Source organism: Dryobates pubescens, chromosome 11 (assembly GCF_014839835.1).
Source record: "Dryobates pubescens isolate bDryPub1 chromosome 11, bDryPub1.pri, whole genome shotgun sequence".
NCBI classification, from domain to species: Eukaryota; Metazoa; Chordata; class Aves; order Piciformes; family Picidae; genus Dryobates; species Dryobates pubescens.
Window position 1 is genome coordinate 1638336 of NC_071622.1, and position 20847 is coordinate 1659182.

The 20847-nt window shown below is 48.3% G+C and overlaps 1 protein-coding gene across 2 annotated transcripts; it reads left to right on the forward strand.

Annotated features, from left to right (window-relative positions):
* The first annotated feature begins 284 nt into the window (after positions 1 to 284).
* RGS18 (regulator of G protein signaling 18) lies at positions 285 to 10419 on the forward strand. 2 transcript variants are annotated; one of them, XM_009909104.2, is made up of 5 exons: positions 285 to 437; positions 1998 to 2099; positions 6515 to 6579; positions 9058 to 9224; positions 10055 to 10419. In XM_009909104.2, the coding sequence occupies exons 1-5, from the start codon at positions 319 to 321 to the stop codon at positions 10307 to 10309; spliced, it is 708 nt and encodes a 235-aa protein (XP_009907406.1). In that variant the 5' UTR covers positions 285 to 318; the 3' UTR covers positions 10310 to 10419. The 2 variants fall into 2 exon arrangements, with proteins under 2 accessions (XP_009907406.1, XP_009907407.1); XM_009909105.2 differs by having other exon boundaries at positions 6518 to 6579.
* The last annotated feature ends 10428 nt before the right edge of the window (positions 10420 to 20847 follow it).

A 20847-nucleotide genomic window follows, 5' to 3' on the forward strand; every position in this document is an offset into this window, starting at 1 on the left:
AAACTCAGGAGCTGCCCTCTGTTGCCAGCTGTTTGTCTGGGTGGCCAATGGCCACAAATGTGCAATCTCACTTCCCCAAATGACGACTGCAAAACCAGAGCTCCACATACAGCCCTCTGCAAGTGCAGCTGCAGTGGCAGCGAGGGTAGAGAGCCTCCTCCTGCCCACTACCTGCCCTGGAAACCACTCGATGGCCAACTGAGGACAGCCCAGCCTGAAACAGCATGTGAGAGCTCCCCTGAGCACAGCACTTACTCCAACTGCTGTAAGGAAGAAATAAGAAACGTTTCCAGAAGCTGTGAAGATTTTCAGTGGAAGATGGAGAGCCCACTTCTTTTATTTCCCCAACTCAACATTTCTGCTTCAAAGGAGAAACCCTATTACAAAGTCATGAAGCCAACAGTGAAAGAGGAGCCTCATAAAGCAAGCAAGCCTGGGTGAGTTTTAAGGTCATGCTGAGACTCTTGAGTGTTCTGGTTTGTAACATAGCTTGTGGGCATGAATTTAGGGCACAGATCATTGTATTTGTGGTTCATATATATATCACAGTATCAGTCAGGGTTGGAAGGGACCACAAGGATCATCTAATTCCAACCCCCCTGCCATGGGCAGGGACACCCCACTCTAGATCAGGCTGGCCAGAGCCTCATATATGTATGAAAACTCCTGAACTGCCATCCCTAGGCATTGTATCCACCAAATATTGACATACCACAGAAGCATTCTTTTCAAGAACAAGAAATCAATCCAAGGCCAAGGTCCTGCAGCTGGCTCAGGGCAATCCCAGGCACTGATATAGGCTGGGCAGGGACTGGCTTGAGAGCAGCCCTGAAGAAAAGGACTTGGGGGTGCTGGGGGAGGAGAAGCTCAACAGGAGCCAGCAGTCAGCACTGGCAGCCCAGAGAGCCAAGCAGAGCCTGGGCTGCAGCAAGAGAAGTGTGGTCAGCAGGGCAGGGAGGGGATTCTGCCCCTCTGCTCCACTCTGCTGAGACCACAGCTGGAGCTCTGGGTCCAGTTCTGGAGCCTCTGTGCCAGGAAGGATCTGGAGGTGCTGGAAGGTGTCCAGAGAAGGGCCAGGAGGAGGAGCAGAGGGCTGGAGCTGCTCTGCTGTGAGCACAGACTGAGGGAGTTGGGGTTGTGCAGGCTGGAGAGGAGAAAGCTCTGAGGAGACCTCATTGTGGCCTTCCAGGATCTGCAGGGGGCTGCAAGAAAGCTGGGGAGGGACTTCTGAGGGTGTCAGGGAGGGATAGGACTGGGGGGGATGGAGCAAAACTAGAAATGGGGAGATTGAGATTGGAAGTGAGGAAGAAGTTGTTCCCCAGGAGGGTGGTGAGAGCCTGGCACAGGTTGCCCAGGGAGGTGGTGGCAGCCTCCTGCCTGGAGGTGTTTGCAGCCAGGCTGGAGGTGGCTGTGAGCAACCTGCTGCAGTGTGAGGTGTCCCTGGCCATGGCAGGGGGTTGGAGCTGGCTGAGCCTTGAGGTCCCTTCCAGCCCTGACAATTCTGTGATTCTAATCAAATAATAAACTAAGTAAAGAAGAAAGGGAGGTTTCCAGAACTTCTGATAAATGCTTCTCTAAAGCCTGAAAGTGATCTGGGAAAGTCTGGTTTGGGCAAGTTCAAGAGACAGGAAGCAGTGCTTCCTTTGTCTTTGTGAAACATTAAAAGCAGAAGATGCTGAGCCAGCTGCTTGTGTTCTCTGATGTGAAGTTTTTCCCCCTTCATCTTGAAGAGAAATGAAAAAGATAGTGAAATTGAGAAGGTTTCCATTTCTCTTTGGCAGTGCTGCAGATGTAAAGCTGTGCTTAACTGTGTAAGAAAATAAAGAGTCATGTGAATGATACCTGTAGAAGGAACATCAACATTCCTGTCAGTGAACTTAAGGAGCCTCTGATGCAGAAGGAGAGAGATTAGGTCAAAGGAAATGGGTGAGGGGGAGAAAAAAACCACAACAAATGTCAAGAAGGTTGCCTGAAAGGCTTCCCTAATTCTGCCCTAGAGCTAAGCAGAAGAGAAACAGGCTGAGCCTTCTCCTGCAGAAGTCTGAATTCCATGAAGGGGAGCATCTGGGCAAACCTGGCAGCTTGGCAAAAGCAGCAAGGTAAGCAGCATGAGGCACTGAGTGGATGGGGGATTCCCTGCAGGCAGTGCCACTGTGACTCAGGACGTTTCCTGCATCTCTCTCTGTGTGCTTCAGCCTCGGCAGAGCAAAGCTTTCCTCCTCTATTTCACACACAGGTCAGCAACCTAACCCAAGCATGGGCAGCCTGGTCTAGTTGAGGATGCCCCTGCTTGCTGCAGAGGGGGTTGGACTGGGTGGCCTGTGGAGGTCCCTTCCAACCCAGACCATTCTGTGACTCTGTGAGCCTGAAGTGGGAAACAAGTCCTGTGAGGAGTGACTGAAGGAGCTGGGGAGGGTTAGTGTGGCAAAGAGGAGCCTGAGGGGAGACCTCACTGCTGTCTACAATGTCCTACCTGAAAGGACATGGTAGAGGGGCTGGTGCTGGTCTCTTCTCCCAGAGAGGGAGAGCAAGAGGGAATGGCCTCAAGTTGCCACTGGGGAGGTTCAGACTGGACAGTAGGAAGAATTTTTTCCCAGTAGGAGTGGTCAGGGACTGGAATGTGCTGCCCAGGGAGGTGGTGGAGTGCCCAAGCCTGGAGGTGTTTGAAGGTGGTTTGGATGTGGTGCTTGTGGCTCTGGTTTAGGGGTGAGCCTTGCAGAGTAAAGTTCTGGGCTGGACTTGGTGATGCTGAGGCTCTGTTCCAACCTGCATGTTTCTGTGGTTCTGTGATTCTATGAAGCACTGCAGAATTACCTGGTAGGCATCCAGGCAACCTGGCAGTGGTGTTCTCACACCACTAAGTGTAGGCTGGTCCCCATACACTTGCAGATGTGTTTGAAGCTTGCCAACAGCATTTTTATCTATCAGTCTGCTGCCTACACTGAGCAAGCATCCACTCAGAAATGTGGCAGACAACATTACTGCTTACAAGGAAATGATACAGCTCTTTGCAAAGCAGGTTTCCCACTTAATCCTCTGATGCACAAGTGCCAGCTGCATGTCAAACACGGAGTGCATAGTGCCTCAGTACTTACAGCAGTTGTCTCTAAAGTCCAGATGCTGATGTTTCAACACAGCTATAATATTGTCCCCTTTATAATATTTCTCATAAAGATGAAAGGCCAAATGTTGACTTCAGTAAGAGTTTAGTTCCTAACTTCAGTGGGGTACCCAGATCACACTGATCTGTTAGGAATTGCAGTTGGAATGGAATGGAATGGAATGGGATAGGATAGGATAGGATAGGATAGGATAGGATAGGATAGGATAGGATAGGATAGGATAGGATAGGATAGGATAGGATAGGATAGAATAAACCAAACCAGGTTGGAAAAGACCTTTGAGATCATCCAGTCCAACCTCTCACCCAACATCATCTAACCAACTCAACCATGGCACCAAGTGCCTCATCCACTCTCTTCCTAAACACCTCCAGGGATGGGGACTCCACCACCTCCCTGGGCAGCACATCCCAATGGCCAATCTCTCTTGCTGGGAAGAATTTCTTCCTCACCTCCAGCCTAAACCTCCCCTGGCACAGCTTGAGACTGTGTCCTCTTGTTCTGGTGCTGCTTGCCTGGGAGAAGAGACCAACCTCCACGATCTTGAAGGTCTTTTCCAACCTGGTTAATTCTATTCTGTTCTATTCAGTTGTAGATCTTGACTGAAAAGAAGGAATGTGTAAAGTCCTCCATGGCCTGGAAAATTCACCTCTCCATTCTCCCCACCACAGTTCACTCCAGAATGCTTCAGTGCTTCCTGTGCTCATTTTGTCTTGTTAAGCTTGATGAAGCAGTTAGTATCTTTGGGACCAAGATGCCTGCTTTGAGCAGAACTGCTTCTGCAAGACATTGCTAATTGTGAACACACAGCAGAAGCTGTGTGGGGGCCCATGACAAAGTGGGTATCTAAACCACCTCTTATGCACCTGGAGAAAGAGGCAATCTTGGCTGCTTAACATGTCCCAAACTCATGCCCATCCAAATGACAGAGTGCACTCATGATCTGGAAGACTTTAAACACTATCACAGAATTATTGAGGCTGGAAAAGACCTCTGAGAGCAGCAAGTTCAGCCTGTGACCTAACCACATCTTCTAAACCATTGCCACCAAGTGCCACATCCAAACTTTTCTTAAGACCTCCAGCCATGGCAACTCCACCACCTCCCTGGGCAGTCCATCCCAGTGCCTAATCAGCCTTGCTGGGAGGAAGTGCTTCCTAATATGCAGTCTAAACATCCCCTGGCACAGCTTCATACCATGCCCTGGCACAAGTTGTCTGGAGAGGAGCCTGACCCCCACCTGACTACAACTTCCTTTTAGGTAGTTGTAGAGAGTGATAAGGTCCCTTCTAAGTCTATGGTCACAGGTGGTTCCATTACTTACTTTTTACTTCCTTGCTTCTTCCTTTCCTTTCTTTCCTTCTTTCTTCCTTTCCTTTCTTTCCTTCTTCCTTTCCTTTCTTCTTTTCCTCCTTCCTTGCCTTCCTTCCTTTCTTGCCTCTTTCTTCCTTTCTTTCTTGCCTCTTTCTTCCTTCCTTTCTTGCCTTTCTTCCTTCCTTTCTTGCCTCTTTCTTCCTTCCTTTCTTGCCTTTCTTCCTTCCTTTCTTGCCTCTTTCTTCCTTCCTTTCTTGCCTCTTTCTTCCTTCCTTTCTTGCCTTTCTTCCTTCCTTTCTTGCCTCTTTCTTCCTTCCTTTCTTGCCTCTTTCTTCCTTCCTTTCTTGCCTCTTTCTTCCTTCCTTTCTTGCCTCTTTCTTCCTTCCTTTCTTGCCTTTCTTCCTTCTGTTCTTGCCTTTCTTTCTTCCTTCCTTGCCTTTCTTTCTTCCTTCCTTGCCTTTCTTTCTTCCTTCCTTGCCTCTTTCTTCCTTCCTTTCTTGCCTCTTTTTTCCTTCCTTTCTTGCCTCTTTCTTCCTTCCCTCCTTGCCTCTTTCTTCCTTCCCTCCTTGCCTCTTTCTTCCTTCCCTCCTTGCCTTTCTTCCTTCCCTTCTTGTTTTCCTGCTGCCAAATGCAATCATTTTACAGCTCAGTCAGGAATACAAAGTATTGCAACGATGAACAAAGTCCTTTTTGCCCCCCTCCCCATTTCTTCGCTCCAGACACTCAAACCCATGCTAAGACTGCATCTAAAAAGAGGAAGCACAGCCTCCGTGCCACCTGGGTGCAGGCAGCGCTGGGTGGCCGATTCCCCCCCTGGGTATCTGGTACAAAGCAGGCAGCCATCAGTGCATCCTCACGAGCTGTAAACAGGCACTTCCAGAGACAACAGCAGCCAATTATTCTCGCAAGAGTTTCCCCCTTTTAACAGACCATCACTTCCTCACTCAGCCCCAAGGCTATTGCCTAAACTCTATTGCCCTGACGCTGTCTCCAGGCTATGGAGTTTTCCATGTTTCATTGCAAAGGCACTGTGGCAACAGCCTCCCAGCGAGTGCAACCAAACCCACATCTCTGCAAGAGTGCTTTTCAGTTTAGGTAGCTGACTGAGGTGGTTGTCTTAGGAATTTTACCATCCTGCATGATCTCAGTTCCCTTAGAGAACAGTAGTGCAACACAAACACCCGAGACAAGAATCTCTACTCTCAAGCTGGTCTTTTTGTTTGACCTTTTTTTTAATGGCAAAAAAACAACTCTGAAGAAAACAAGGTCAGGAAAAAAACACCCAAAACAACTGAGTATTTCTGAAGTCCTTAAGAGAATGACCAAACTCAACTGTATCTCTGAAGCCCCTAAGGGAATGGCCAAACTCAACTGAGTATCTCTGAAGCCCCTCAGAGAATGACCAAACTTAAACTGAGTATCTCTGAAGCCCCTAAGGGAATGACCAAACTCAACTGAGTATCTCTGAAGCCCCTAAGGGAATGGCCAAACTCAACTGAGTATCTGAAGCCCCTAAGAGAATGACCAAACTTAAACTGAGTATCTCTGAAGCCCCTAAGGGAATGACCAAACTCAACTGAGTATCTCTGAAGCCCCTCAGAGAATGACCAAACTTAAACTGAGTATCTCTGAAGCCCCTAAGGGAATGACCAAACTCAACTGAGTATCTCTGGAGCCCCTACAAGAATGCCCAAACTTAAACTGAGTATCTCTGAAGCCCCTCAGAGAATGGCCAAACTAAACTGAGTATCTGAAGCCCCTAAGAGAATGACCAAACTCAACTGAGTATCTCTGAAGCCCCTAAGAGAATGGCCAAACTAAACTGAGTATCTCTGAAGCCCCTCAGAGAATGACCAAACTAAACTGAGTATCTCTGAAGCCCCTAAGGGAATGGCCAAACTCAACTGAGTATCTCTGAAGCCCCTAAGGGAATGAGCTCCTTCAGTAATGTCATCTAACCCCAGGCTTTGGGAAACAGTCCTGAGCAATAACAATGACACCAAACAAACACAGGTCACAACAGCTTCCTAAATACAGCCAAGGAAGAATTTCTTCAACCCCACTTTCTGTTTCTTAAGCAGTGTGTCTCCTGAAGAGGCAGTGAAATGGGGAGAATCTTTTGACAAACTGCTTTCTGAGAAAGGTTAGTTTGCTTTTTTTTGTATATATGTATTTTTTTTTCTCTCTTTGTGGACTGTTAGGGTGGGAAAATGGCTGGGAAATGATAGAAAATGGTAAAATCCTGTTGTGCACCGAAATGGGGCTGGCAGTTGCCTAAACTAGGTCTGATGAGTCACTCAGAGCAGCGTGTGTTTCTGCTCTCCTCATGGGCTCAGGCACAGCAGCAGCTCTCAGCTACTGGAAAGAGCTGAAAAGAGCTCTTTTAAGTTTCATGGGTTTTTGCTTGAGCAAAGTAATACCAGAGAGCAAAGAGTTCTGCCAAGGTACAGTAGTATTTCATTTGAATATTGCTGGAACACTCCTGACTGAAAGACCTTAGAAATCACAACAGGTTCTGTGTAGGTAAGAGCACCTCTCCTGTGAGGACAGACTGAGGGAGTTGGGGCTGTGCAGGCTGGAGAGGAGAAGGCTCCCAGGAGACCTCATTGTGGCCTTCCAGGATCTGAAGGGGACTCCAAGAAAGCTGGGGAGGGACTTTTGAGGGTGTCAGGGAGGGATAGGACTGGGGGGGATGGAGCAAAACTAGAAATGGGGAGATTGAGATTGGCTGTGAGGAAGAAGTTGTTCCCCAGGAGGGTGGTGAGAGCCTGGAACAGGCTGCCCAGGGAGGTGGTGGCAGCCTCCTGCCTGGAGGTGTTTGCAGCCAGGCTGGAGGTGGCTGTGAGCAACCTGCTGTGGTGTGAGGTGTCCCTGGCCATGGCAGGGGGTTGGAAGTGGCTGAGCCTTGAGGTCCCTCCCAACCCTGACAGTTCTGTGATTCTAAGGGAGGGCTGTCATTTCTGGTGCAGTTTGTTTCTAAACCAGCAACAGGATCAAAGGTGGCCATCATTTGGAAGGGTTTATTACACCAAAGGGACATATGTCCCTCCTTTCATTTTTTGGGGGGGATACATGACAGTGCTGGAGACTGTGTGCTTTCCAAACCTGTTCCTTGAGCAGTTGACATCAGCACAATTGTATCACCACTGCAGACCAAGTGTGCTTGGCAAAGAAACTACCTTCAGCATAATAACAGTAAGATAAAGCAAACTGTAAAGATGCCACAGACCTTTCATTTCAGGTTGTTAGTGGAGAACAGGCAGCTTGTCAGCAAGGATTCAAGCACTGCTGAGCTCAACTGAAAGTGATACTGGTCTGGAGTAAAGCCCATCACTTCCACATACAGCCACATATTTTCATTGCTTCTATTAAGTTTGCAAGACCTTAGTAGCATTTTATTACAGCTGCTGAGAATTCTCTAACAGGACTCATGGCACTCAGGATTGTAATGGAAGAGCTGCACTTATCCCATAGAATCATAGAATTGCCAGGGTTGGAAGGGACCTCAAGGAGCAGCCAGTTCCAACCCCCCACCATGGGCAGGGACACCTCACACTACAGCAGGTTGTTCACAGCCACATCCAGCCTGGCCTTAAAAACTTCCAGGGATGAGGCTTCCACCACTCTCAGCAAGTTTGCCAATGACACCAAGCTGTGTGGTGCAGCTGGAGGGAAGGGATGCAACCCAGAGGGACCTTGACAGGTTGCAGAGCTGAGACCAAGGCAGCCTCATGAAGCTCAACAAGACCAAGTGCAAGGTCCTGCAGCTGGGTTGGGGCAATCCCAGGCACTGATATAGAATAGAATATACATAGAATACATAGAATAAACCAGGTTGGAAGAGACCTTCAAGATCATCGTGTCCAACCCATCAACCAATCCAACACCACCCAAACAACTAACCCATGGCACCAAGCACCCCATCAAGTCTCCTCCTGAACACCTCCAGGGATGGGGACTCCACCACCTCCCCAGGCAGCCCATTCCAATGGGCAATCTCTCTCTCTGTATAGAACTTCTTCCTAACATCCAACCTAAACCTCCCCTGGCACAGCCTGAGACTGGCTGAGACTGGCTGGGCAGGGACTGGCTTGTGAGCAGCCAGGAAGAAAAGGCCTTGGGGGTGCTGGGGGAGGAGAAATTTAAAAGCCTTTATGTCTTTAAAATTATTATCTATAACATTATGTAATTCAGAGGGAAGCTATTCTGTTACCTTGGACCAACTGTGTGTCAGGCAACCTGTGACAGAACAAGAGGACACGGTCTCAAGCTGTGCCAAGGGAGGTTTAGGCTGGGTGTTAGGAAGAAATTCTTCCCCACTTGAGAGATTGGCCACTGGGATGTGCTGCCCAGGGAGGTGGTGGAGCCACCATCACTGGAGGTGTTTAAAGAGAAGCTGGCTGAGGCACTTGGTGCCATGGTTGAGTTGATCAGATGGTGTTGGGTGAGAGGTTGGACTGGATGATCTCTGAGGTATTTTCCAACCTGGTTAATTGTGTATAAGGAGATAGATAGATAGATAGATAGACAGATAGATAGATAGACAGACAGACAGACAGATAGATGGTAGGTAGGTAGGTAGGTTGGTTTTTTAACTGCAATTTGTCCATCCCTTCTGCAGCTGGCTTGGATGCCTTTACAAAGTTCCTGAAGACCGAGTTCAGCGAGGAGAACATTGAGTTCTGGATAGCTTGTGAGGATTACAAGAGAAGCAAAACTTCACATGAGCTTCTGCCAAAGGCTAAGACCATCTACGAGACATTCATACAGAAAGATGCTCCAAAAGAGGTACAGTAAGAAGCTCCTTGAATGCAACACTGCCTCTGATGGGATTTGCTTTTAAGAAGTGCATGCACAGAAGCAGGGCCAACAGCTAATCATGCAGGCTCTGAGGTAAGACTGCTGCACCTCAAATGTCAAAGCTCTGGAAGGGAAGCTGGAAGCAACTGTGTGGATTATTCTCCCTGTCCTCTCTACTTCCCTCAATGCCTTCCCCATCCCCAAACCACTCTTCCAGGTGCAGAACAGGAGTTTAAATACTACATCATGGGAATCAGGGATTCCCAGTGGTCTGTCCTCCTTTCCCCTGAAATCAGCAGAACACAGAACACTGCAATCATCTCTTAAATTATTGCACAAACGAGATGCAGAAGATTCTATTTTAAACAAACCATAAGGCTAAAAGAGACTCCAAGGAGACCTACTTGTGGCCTTCCAGGATCTTAAAGGGGGATACAAAGGAGAGACTTTTGAAGGTTTCAGGGAGGGGTAGGACTGGGGGGGATGGAGCAAAGCTAGAAGTGGGGAGATTGAGATTGGATGTGAGGAAGAAGTTGTTCCCCAGGAGGGTGGTGAGAGCCTGGCACAGGCTGCCCAGGGAGGTGGTGGAAGCCTCCTGCCTGGAGGTGTTTGCAGCCAGGCTGGAGGTGGCTGTGAGCAACCTGCTGTGGTGTGAGGTGTCCCTGGCCATGGCAGGGGGGTTGGGACTGGCTGAGCCTTGAGGTCCCTTCCAACCCTGACAATTCTACGATTCAAGGTCCCCTTAAAGCTTCACCTATGGATAACAACCCAGGAAAAACATATCCTTTACAGAGATGCACTTTCCCCTCATTCTCCAGGTGAATCTGGACTTTCAGACCAAAGAAGCCACAAGTCAGAGCATGGAGCATCCCATCCTCACCACCTTTGATGCAGCACAGAACACTGTCTACAGGCTGATGGAGCAAGACAGCTACCCACGCTTCCTGAGGTCTGACCCATACCTAAGTTTGCTTAAGGGCAGGACTCCCACTCGCCCTGCCCTGAGGAGACGATCACGCTCCTTTACCGTCAACGACTTCAAGGGGGTACGACCAGACTTCACTGTTTGGTAGCAGGGAAGCTCAGCCTGCACCAGTCCTGCCTACTGCAGCAGCTCCAATGTGTCTTAAAAGCCAAATCCTTATCCTTAGCAGATGCAAACGAGTGGAAGCCAAAGTTCTGTGCGCTTCTAACAGGTCAGAGCTCTGTCAGCAGTGATCAATCTCTGTTACAGAGAAGGAGGCAACATATTGGCAGGCTCTACCACCTCAAGTTTTCATTGTATGTATATATAAAACCCAAGCAAGAAGCCTGGATGAGGCACTTAGTGCCGTGGTCTAGTGGATTAGTTAGGGTTGGGTGATTGGTTGGACTTGATGATTGTGGAGGTCTCTTCCAACCTGGCTGGTTCTGTGATTCAGGTAAGAGGAATGCAGCTGAGCCTACCAGGCTAAAGCCTTCCAGAAACTGCTACCCCACTCAGACTCAGCAAGCCCAAGAGCAGCCAAACTATCCCCCTCCCAAACTAGACCCAGGCCCACTGCAGGCTTTGACAGGCTCAGTTGCATAGCTGCAAATTCTCTGTCAGCCAAGGCCAAGTGAAAAGCTCTCCCCCACAAACCATAAGCTAGCAACATGCACATCCCAGCCAGAGAGAGAGACTTCTGGCTGTACACTCCCTTAAATAGAGAAATAGAGGAAAACCAGAATAGAGTAACAGGTTACAACAGCCTGGGAGGAACTGCTGGTCCTCCATGGACTCTCTCTAGCCTCTGGAGGAACTTTTCTTTATGGCTATACCAATTAGCTCTTGATTTCCCTTAACCTACAACAAGTTGTAGTCATAGAATCAGCCAGGTTGGAAAAGACCTTAGAGATCATCAAGTCCAACATATTGCCTATCACCCAACACCTCCTGACAACTAAACCATGGCTCCAAGTGCCACATCCAAGCCTTTGGTCAACACCTCCAGGGATGGGGAGTCCACCACCTCCCTGGGCAGCACATCCCAATGGCCAATTACTCTTTCTGTGAGGAACTTTCTCCTCACCTCCAGCCTAAACATACCTGAAGGGGGAAAAAAAATTGAGTTTCCTAGATAGACCTCTTGTATCCAAGGCCATTTGAGAATATCCACCATGTACCCTGGGCCTGTTTTATGTGGGACAGAGTTTGATCACAGGCAGAATCCACACACTTAACCTTTGCACAGGTTTATGTCTCTGCAATGTTTTCTACACGAAGCACAGAGTATTTGTGGCATTCTCTCATGCTGCAAACCACACGGGAGCCTTATTAGGTATAAGGCAAAGACTGAAACTCCAGCCACTGCTTAATTAACATTTAGCTATTGCCTGTCTCATGAGGAGCCTAAAAAGCCCTGTTTAATTTTGGGGGGGGTGTTAAATTTTGTACTTCTTTTTAATGATTATTATTACCTGTGTCTGTGCTCTGTATTTAAGTCATGCTTTACAGCTGAGCTTTGCCATCAAACACTTGTATTGTAATGGTTGGGAGGGGTGGTTTTTGCAACCCAGAGAGCCCCATCAAGGGGCCACAAATGCTATCTTAACACAATGCATGGTATTACATGTGGTTGTGTATAAAATATATGTATATAAAATACATCTGCTGCTATTTATAAACATTCCTGGCATCCCAGACTTGTTACTAAACTTTGTTCTCCTTTTTTTTTCCCCCCCTTCCTCTTATTGTGTGGTTGAAGCTCCCCACTCCCCCACCATTAACTTTGCCAGACCAACTCAGATAGAAGCAAATGGAGCTGTATCTGTAAGCAAAATCTACACTCTGCAGTGGACTGCAATGAGTACAGAATAGCCAGGATTTACAGTACTATACAGATAGTTACAATTAATAAACAGCCAATGAAAGGACCCCCCTGGCCAAGGAGCAGGGGAAGCTACCAGCTTCTCCCTCCCTGCCCCACCTTACCCCCCCTGTACAAAAGGGACAAGAGAAAGGAGCAGAGAAGTTAGACATAACCAAACCCAGCTGATAAGCAGGTTCTCTCTCCCAAGTGAAGCAAAACATCCAGAGATCAGAGGAGAAGGAGAAGGGAAGAATTGTTATGGTACAGCTCCTCTTACTGTGGATATTTACCCAATGAATTTGTTTAGAATAACCTTTTGGTTTTCCTTTTTACACCCAGTAGGGATTTATTCACATTTTTCTACTCTTCTGCTCCAAATCTGTAACTGAATTTTAAAGGCACAGCCTAAACCCACCACAAGAACCTGGAAGATTAACAGCTGCTGGACCCAAGCAGACCACCCTTCAGTTCCTCTGGTCATTGTTGCAGCTTGTGGTTGCAGATGAGGAAAGAGAAATCAGCCCTTTGATTTCTTTTCCGCTGACATGTGGGCATGGAGGTGTTGGGTAGAAGGTTGTACTTGATGATAGGATAGAATAGGATAGGATAGGGTAGGGTAAGGTAGGATAGGATAGGATAGACCCTTTGAGATCGAGTCCAACCTCTCACCCAGCACCATCTAATCAACTAAACCATGGCACTGAGTGCCTCACCCAGGCTCTTCTTAAACACCTCCAGTGATGGTGACTCCACCACCTCCCTGGGCAGCACATCCCAGTGGCCAATCTCTTTTGCTGGGAAGAATTTCTTCCTCACCACCAGCCTAAACTGCCCCTGGCAGAGCTTGAGACTGTGTCCTCTTGTTCTGGTGCTGCTTGCCTGGGAGAAGAGACCAACCCCCACCTGGCTACAACCTCTTTTCCAACCTTAATAATTCTATGACTTCATGCATATCCTCTCCATAGTCAGTGTACACAGTCCCCCTGTTCTTTTATGTCAGCACTGATTCCCCCTTGAAGCACAGGGGAATTCTTAAAACCTTAAACATTGGCTCAGTTCAGCAAGTGGCTGCAGGACTTAATTGTAACTATGACTTGTATGCTCAGTTGCCTTGCATGAAATGTAAACCTTCTCCCTATGCCTTCCCCTTTCTGTAAGTGGTCAAAAGTGAGGAGGTGCACTTCCTGAGGATGGGACTTCGTGTTCATCACTAATCCAGGCTTTATATGAGCTGCTTGATCTGGGGGTTTATATGAGCTGCTTGATCTGGGGGTTTTCTGTGGCTGCTTTACTCACTTTTCAATAAACCTGAAGTGATCAGCTTCAAACATTGTCAGGATTCAGTTTATCACTGGTCCACTGATGAGCAAGTGGGAAGGCTTCAGCTTCACTTGTAACTCAAGAGTGGCTGTGATCTTATTTACCACTTCAGTCAAGTATCAGAGCATTGCTGTGCAGAGCGACCTGAAGTCACCCAGCAAACACTGCTGAGCTGCAATGAGCTGGGAACCATCTTGTGGAACAGACAGAGAACTCCTTTCTAACTATGAAGAGTATGATTCTCACTGGTTTATTCCATTAGCCTCTCCTGATCCCCAAAGTTACAAGCACAGACTATTTCTGACTGAGAGAGCCTGGGCACAGTGACTCAGGAATAAATCAAGTGTTTTCAGGAGCACTGATGCTGCATTTTGTTCTCTTTCTGACTATCTAATGCTATGGAACTTGCCAGCCTCGTGTTTTACAGGCTCCTACTGCCACTGTCACAGGTGTGACAGGCAGGAGTGCATGCAGTGAAAGACAAGTCTCTCAACTTTCTAACCTAACTTCATTGCTGAAGACAGCACAGGTTTTTTCTGGATAGGTTGTTTACCCTGTCTGTCCCTTCACCAGGAGGCAATTCTGCCAGCAGCAGTCCTGTTTCTGATTAGGGAATCTCTAATGTCACCAGCAGTGTCTGGATGCAGGAGCTGCCAGGTATCCCAAGTGTGCACGTCCCTATGTTTTGCATTACTGATTCTGTTAGAGAAAGAGAACAGATCTGAGAACAGCTCCACCTGAGTGCTACCTGTGGGGCTGCTGCAACACAGGCAAAAGACCTACATATTTGCAGCTAGGTTGTGCCCTGATGTGATGATGCTCCTTCATACTAGCTGGGAATCTGCACTCTTAATAAAGCCATGTATGAAATAAATAAGGGGAGATGAGGGGGAGGGAGAAGAGAGGAGGAGAGAGGAGAAGAAGGGAGAGGAGGAGAAGGGAGAGGAGGAGAAGGGAGAGGAGGAGAAGAAGAGGAGGAGAAGAAGAGGAGGAGGAGAAGAAGAGGAGGAGGAGAAGAAGAGGAGGAGGAGAAGAAGAGGAGGAGGAGAAGAAGAGGAGGAGGAGAAGAAGAGGAGGAGGAGAAGAAGAGGAGGAGGAGAAGAAGAGGAGGAGGAGGAGAAGAGGAGGAGGAGGAGAAGAAGAGGAGGAGGAGAAGAAGAGGAGGAGGAGAAGAAGAGGAGGAGGAGAAGAAGAGGAGGAGAAGAAGAGGAGGAGGAGAAGAGGAGGAGAGAAGAAGAAGAGGAGAAAAAGAAGAAAGGAGAGGAGGAGAAGAAAGGAGGGGTAGAAAAAAGTATATTTAACCCTGTTCTGAAATCCAAACAAATGCCAAATTTAGTTCCTTGAGTAAGACATTTCCTCCTCAGCAATACCCCAGCTGTTCATCCAAAGGGTCTGTAATGACAAGTACAAGTCAGCAGGCTGCCACTGTTTCATTTCACAGACACATGGAAAATTTTGCTTATCTCCAGGGAGGCCTCCCTCAAAACCATCAGGCTGTGGTACTGACAGTGCTAGTCCCTCTTAGGAGTTCTCTAATGAAAACAAACCAGGGAGATATTCCTGGTAGCTATTTATGCATGTTTGTTTCTCAAAGATAATTATGAAGCACAGCTGAATTTGCAGCAGACTAATGCCATGGGAACTACTGCAAAAATAAAGTCAAGATAAATGCAGGGAAAGGAAGGCAAAGGACACAAAGATAAACCCAAAATGACATAATGAGCTGGCAAAGCATTTTTCCCCTTTCAGCAGAGGAAAATGAGTGCTCTACTATTCAGTGCTCTAATTCTGCAGATGAACTAAACATGGACTTAGTACAAGCCTGCCATGCTGTGCGAGGGATGAGTTAGACAGGGTTGATCAGACTAACCCTGCACCCTAGAGCAGTGCCAGAGAACACAGCTGTGCTTCTCCAGCTTTGACAGAATCTATGCCATAATTATGTGAAGCCCCCTGTTTAGCTGAGCTAGTGCAACCAGTGCATGTGCAAAGCCTACTGAACAAGGCTTTCTCTTCAGGATTATTTTGCACTGATAAGCTGGGCAGGGACTTGAAGAAAAGGACTTGGGGGTGCTGGGGGAGGAGAAGCTCAGAAGGAGCCAGCAGTGAGCACTTGCAGCCCAGAGAGCCAAGCAGAGCCTGGGCTGCAGACAGAGAAGTGTGGCCAGCAGGGCCAGAGAAGGGATTCTGCCCCTCTGCTCCACTCTGCTGAGACCACAGCTGGAGCTCTGGGGCCAGTTCTGGAGCCTCTGTGCCAGGAAGGATCTGGAGGTGCTGGAAGGTGTCCAGAGAAGGTCCATGAGGATGAGCAGAGGGCTGGAGCTGCTCTGCTGGAGAAGAGAAAGCTCTGAGGAGACCTCATTGTGGCCTGCCAGGATCTGCAGGGGGCTCCAAGAAAGCTGGGGAGGGACTTCTGAGGGTGTCAGGGAGGGATAGGACTGGGGGGGATGGAGCAAAACTAGAAATGGGGAGATTGAGATTGGCTGTGAGGAAGAAGTTGTTCCCCAGGAGGGTGGTGAGAGCCTGGCACAGGCTGCCCAGGGAGGTGGTGGAAGCCTCCTGCCTGGAGGTGTTTGCAGCCAGGCTGGAGGTGGCTGTGAGCAACCTGCTGTGGTGTGAGGTGTCCCTGGCCATGGCAGGGGGTTGGGACTGGCTGAGCCTTGAGGTCCCTTCCAACCCTGACAGTTCTGTGACTCTATGACTTTATGGAGCAGGTTTTTTTGGATCTGTAAGTGCCATTCAGCTCTCAGCAAGAGCTCCCAAACCTACACAAACAATTCACTCTACTGCTTTACTCCTTACATATGAAAGTCTCCAGACCTGTAGTGCAAGGGAATTATTCTACTGACTTGTAAAGTACAAGGATTTGTCTCTTGTTTCAATACCTAGGTCAAATTAGAGGCTTTAAATTAACTGAATTATTATTGGCTGTTCCTGTCTAGTTTGAAGGAGATGGAGCCAGGCATGTGTGTGTTCTCCTTGACTTTTGACATTTGGCACTGTGAATAAAGCAGCCTGATTAATTTTTGTACTGAAGAGAAACAAGAGGAATGAAATCTAAGAGGAGGAATCTCAAACAGATTTCCATCTTCCACTAGGGTAGGTGATGGGTGCTAGGGCTCTTACATAGCTTTACACACCCCAGCTTTTAAATGAATCACAAAAGGCAGAGCATTTTCCTCTCCATTCTGGCCCCAGCTGCTCATCTTGCCTTAATTAACCACTGCTCTGAATGCAGTTCCCTCTCCTTTCCACACACACTCTCAAAAGAAACTCCACAAACAAACAACAAAACAGCATGAAATCAGCTTCCTCTCTCCAGTGATTCATGTGCTCACAAACTTGAGCCTTCCTCAGATGCCTGGCCTAGACCTCACTCTGTGTGTTTTGCATTTTAGTCAAATGACCAAATCAAATGGCCTTCAAGCTGCTGCCTGGCTCTCTGTTTCCTCTGTACATCACCCGGCTTGCCTCCATCCCTGCTTTGCTTTCCTGCTAATGTTTTGTTGTCATCTCCCACCCTGATCGTTTAGGGCTCACCTCATGAAAGCTCCCTGTGCTTCTACACCAAAGCTTTTATCTGTGCTTTTTAGCCTGGAGAAGAGGAGGCTCAGGGGAGATCTTATTGCTCTCCACAGCTACCTGAAGGGAGGTTGTAGCCAGGTGGGGGTTGGGCTCTTCTCCCAGGCACCCAGCACCAGAACAAGAGGACACAGTCTCAAGCTGTGCCAGGAGAAGTTTAGGCTGGAGGTGAGGAGAAAGTTCTTCCCAGATACAGTAATTGGCCATTGGGATGTGCTGCCCAGGGAGGTGGTGGAGTCCCCATCCCTGGAGGTGTTCAAAAAAGGATTGGATGTGGCACTGAAGCCATGGTCTAGTAAGTCAGGAGGTGTTGGGTGACAGGTTGGACTCGATGACCTTTGAGGTCTTTTGCAACCTTGTTGATTCTATGATTCTTTCCTCAATGGCATCTATTTTCTAACCTCCTCACAACTCTCTTTACAAGAGACCATCCAGAGGCCAAGACTTGCAGCCTAGCCTCTGTCATTGCCTTCTCTGTGAAATGGAACTAAAACTAACTAGCGTGAAATACAATTCCATGGCACTCAGTTTAGCTTCCAAACAGGGAAGAAGATTAAGCTGAAGCCTAACAGAAGGACAGCCCTGAACTGCTGTTCCATCTCCAGGCAATTTGCTTGCATTTCAGAAAGCCTCATGCCTTCCCCATTTACCAGAGCAGCACTTAATGCTACTCCAGTTTTCTTCCCCTCAAGAAAACAAGAATTAAACCCTCACGTGGATTTGTGCCCCCCAGGAGGACTCAGCAGGAGCTCTCCCACATTATACATGTGTTTTGCCTGGGTTACTTGGGTGTGGGCACACTGGAGAAGCCAGAGTCCAGCAGTCATTTACAAAAGAGAGGTAACCAAGAACATGGTCTGTTGGTTTTCCTTTTCTAGGACAGCTTGGCTTGGGACAGAGCACCCAGAAGGCACTATTCAACACTGGAGTGATTTACAGCTCTCTCCAGGCACAAGGTCATAATAGGTTCCACGAGCTTGTGCTATGCAGGCTGCTTGTAGGAAGCTGTGTGAAGGCTGATGCTGCATAAATGGCAGTGCATGCATCCAAGAGAGACAGAGACCTGCTGGAGAGAGTCTAAGGGAGAATCAGGAGGATGCTTAGGGGGCTTGAGCATCTGGCCTCTGAAGAGAGACTGAGAGCCCTGGGGCTGTTTAGTCTGGAGAGGAGAAGGCTGAGAGGGATCTGATCAATGCCTATCAATAGCTGAGGGCTGGGGGGCCAGGGGAGGGGGCCAAGCTCTCTTGGGTGCTGCACAGCAATAAGCCAAGGACCAATGGAGACAAAGTGGAACAGAGAAGGTTTCAGCTCAACATGAGGAGAAACTTCTTTGGTGTGAGGGTGCCAGAGCCCTGGAGCAGGCTGCCCAGGGGGGCTGTGGAGTCTCCTCTGGAGCCTTTCCAACCCCACCTGGCTGCATTCCTGTGCAGCCTGCCCTGGGTGATGCTGCTCTGGCAGGGGGTTGGACTGGGTGAACTCTGGAGGTCCCTTCCAATCTCTTATGTCCTGTGACACTGTGGCATGAGCAGTGCCAAATTCCCTGCTGGTTGCTGCTAAAGGAGAATCTACAAGTTGCATATTTTGGGGGGGGGAATTCTTTCCATTTCTCTTCTGACGTAGGTTTGTGTCTGCACAGTGCTTGCAAATCCTGTGTGTGAGGAGGCCAGAGTGCTGGGCAGCTTGTCCTTGAAATCAAAGCCTTTCTCCTGGGGGGCATCCTCTGCTCAGGTAGAAAATAGCAGCTCATTTTCTTACGCAAACCAGCTCCGTGGCCCGCTGGAGGCACATGGAGCTGCTCATATGGAAACAAAAAAGATGCTCTTTTTGGGCTGACCAGGCTGTGCAGCGTTGTTGGAAGCAGGCATTTACATAGTGCTGTGATTAAAATGTATTTGCATCCCATATGGCAGGCCCCTCCACGGTACTGAGATGCCAGCAGCGCTCAGCTCATCTTGGCCTCTCCCAGCGCAAGCAGCTCACTCAAGTCTCTGTTTGCTGGAATAGTTTGGAGCAGCAGAACATTAACTTTTCTTTCCTGATGAGGTTGCACTATCCAAGACAGCACTATCCAAGACAGCACTATCCAAGCAAAGCTGGGTATGGAATGGATTTAACAGAGCTCAAGTGCTGAAGGGCAGTAACATACTGAACCTGACCCAGGGGAAACAGCAGGACACCGAACCAGCTGTTGGAGAGTGTGAGCCTTTCCTCACACTGCACTCAGGTGAGTACAAGGCAACCCTTTTAGGGACATATAGAAAGCAAAGGGATTTCTCAGGTTAAAGCACCAATAGTTTGAACACAAAGAGTTGTTCCATGCTGCCTGTGAAGTATCTAGCTCAGATGTGGGACACTAGCTACAAAGGACATGCCTTATTCCCCCCTAAAGAGCCAATATCTTTTCATAAAGGAAGGCAACTCAGTGAAAGCAATGATGGAGGGTAGCTAAAGAATAAAAGATAAGTGCCATGAAAAGTCAAGCAGGAAGCAGGACCAGGAGGTTAAAATATTTCATAAACGGTAGTCCTTAGCAAGTGGTATTGGCAAAGGTGGAAACAGCCAATCAACAGATCCATGTTTCCTTTCTGACAGTTCTAGCTCTCATATTCCTTGTCAGAGGAGGAGGAATCAAACCAAAAACCCACAGCAGAATCCTCAGAGCTACAGAAATGTTAAATCAGAGGCCTCACAGACAGAGCTTTTAAAATACTCTGAAGTTAGCTGAGCAGATAAGGGCCTGACTTACACTGCAAGCCTAGCCTGGGTTATCAGTCAGCTGAGGCAGCAGACTGCAGCAGTGCCTGCAGGATCCAGACCTTCAAAAAGGTTTAGAGATAATTCTACATGCAATTTCCAGCCATCTCTTGCACATGTTCAGATTTCCTTTTGCTTGCTTGCTGCTATTTATTGTGAGTGCCCAACACATCTGCACTAGCAGCTGATGCATTTGTTTGAATACTAAGACAGTTCTCCTTTGCTCATGAAGTGTCAGTAAAATAGAATCATAGAGTCAATACGGTTGGAAAAGACCTCAGAGATCACCAAGTCCAAGCTGTCACCCAACACCTGCTGACAACTAAACCATGGCTCCAAGTGCCACAGCCAAGCCTTTTTTGAACACCTCCAGGGATGGGGACTCCACCACCTCCCTGGGCAGCACATCCCAAGGGCCAGTTACTCTTTCTAGAAAGAGCTTTCTCCTCACCTTCAGTCTAAACCTCCCCTGGCACAGCTTGAGACTGTGTCCTCTTGTTCTGGTGCTGGGGGCCTGGCAGAAGAGACCAACCCCTGGCTACAACCTCCCTTCAGGGAGTTGGAGAGAGCAAGAAGGTCTCCCCTGAGCCTCCTCTTCTGCAGGCTAAGCAACCCCAGCTCCCTCAGCCTCTCCTCCCAGGGCTGTGCTCCAGACCCCTCCCCAGCTTTCTTGCCCTTCTCTGGACACCTTCCAGCATCTCAACATCTTTCCTAACCTGAGGGGCCCAGAACTGGACACAGGACTCAAGGTGTGGCCTAAGCAGTGCTGAGCACAGGGCAGGATGAGCTCCCTGCTCCTGCTGGCCACACTGCTCCTGCTGCAGGAACAAGAATGTAACAAGAATGATGTTGTCTCTTCAGAATTTGCTTGTCTGAAGCAAGAAAGAGTGAGAAAAGCCTTTCAGTACAGAAGGAAAATAAAGTGCTGAGGTTTGGAACAAAACCAAGGTCCAAGTCAGGGATGAAAGAAAAAAGGGTTTCTGTTTCCATCCAAAGCTCCTGGAGCTGGTTTGGATTTGTCACTGAAACAAAACAAAATGCTTCCAACACTTCCAGTTTCCCCTTCCTTGCCAGCAAATGAGAGAGAAGATGCATAGGAATCATTGCAGAGCTGCCAGGAATCC

Excerpts from the sequence above, each read along its gene's own strand:
- RGS18 (XM_009909104.2), top strand. The coding sequence starts at position 319 with ATGGAGAGCCCACTTCTTTTATTTCCCCAACTCAACATTTCTGCTTCA. Across the intron at positions 6,580-9,057 it reads CAAACTGCTTTCTGAGAAAG|CTGGCTTGGATGCCTTTACA; the intron begins GTTAGTTTGCTT and ends TCCCTTCTGCAG. Across the intron at positions 9,225-10,054 it reads AGAAAGATGCTCCAAAAGAG|GTGAATCTGGACTTTCAGAC; the intron begins GTACAGTAAGAA and ends CTCATTCTCCAG.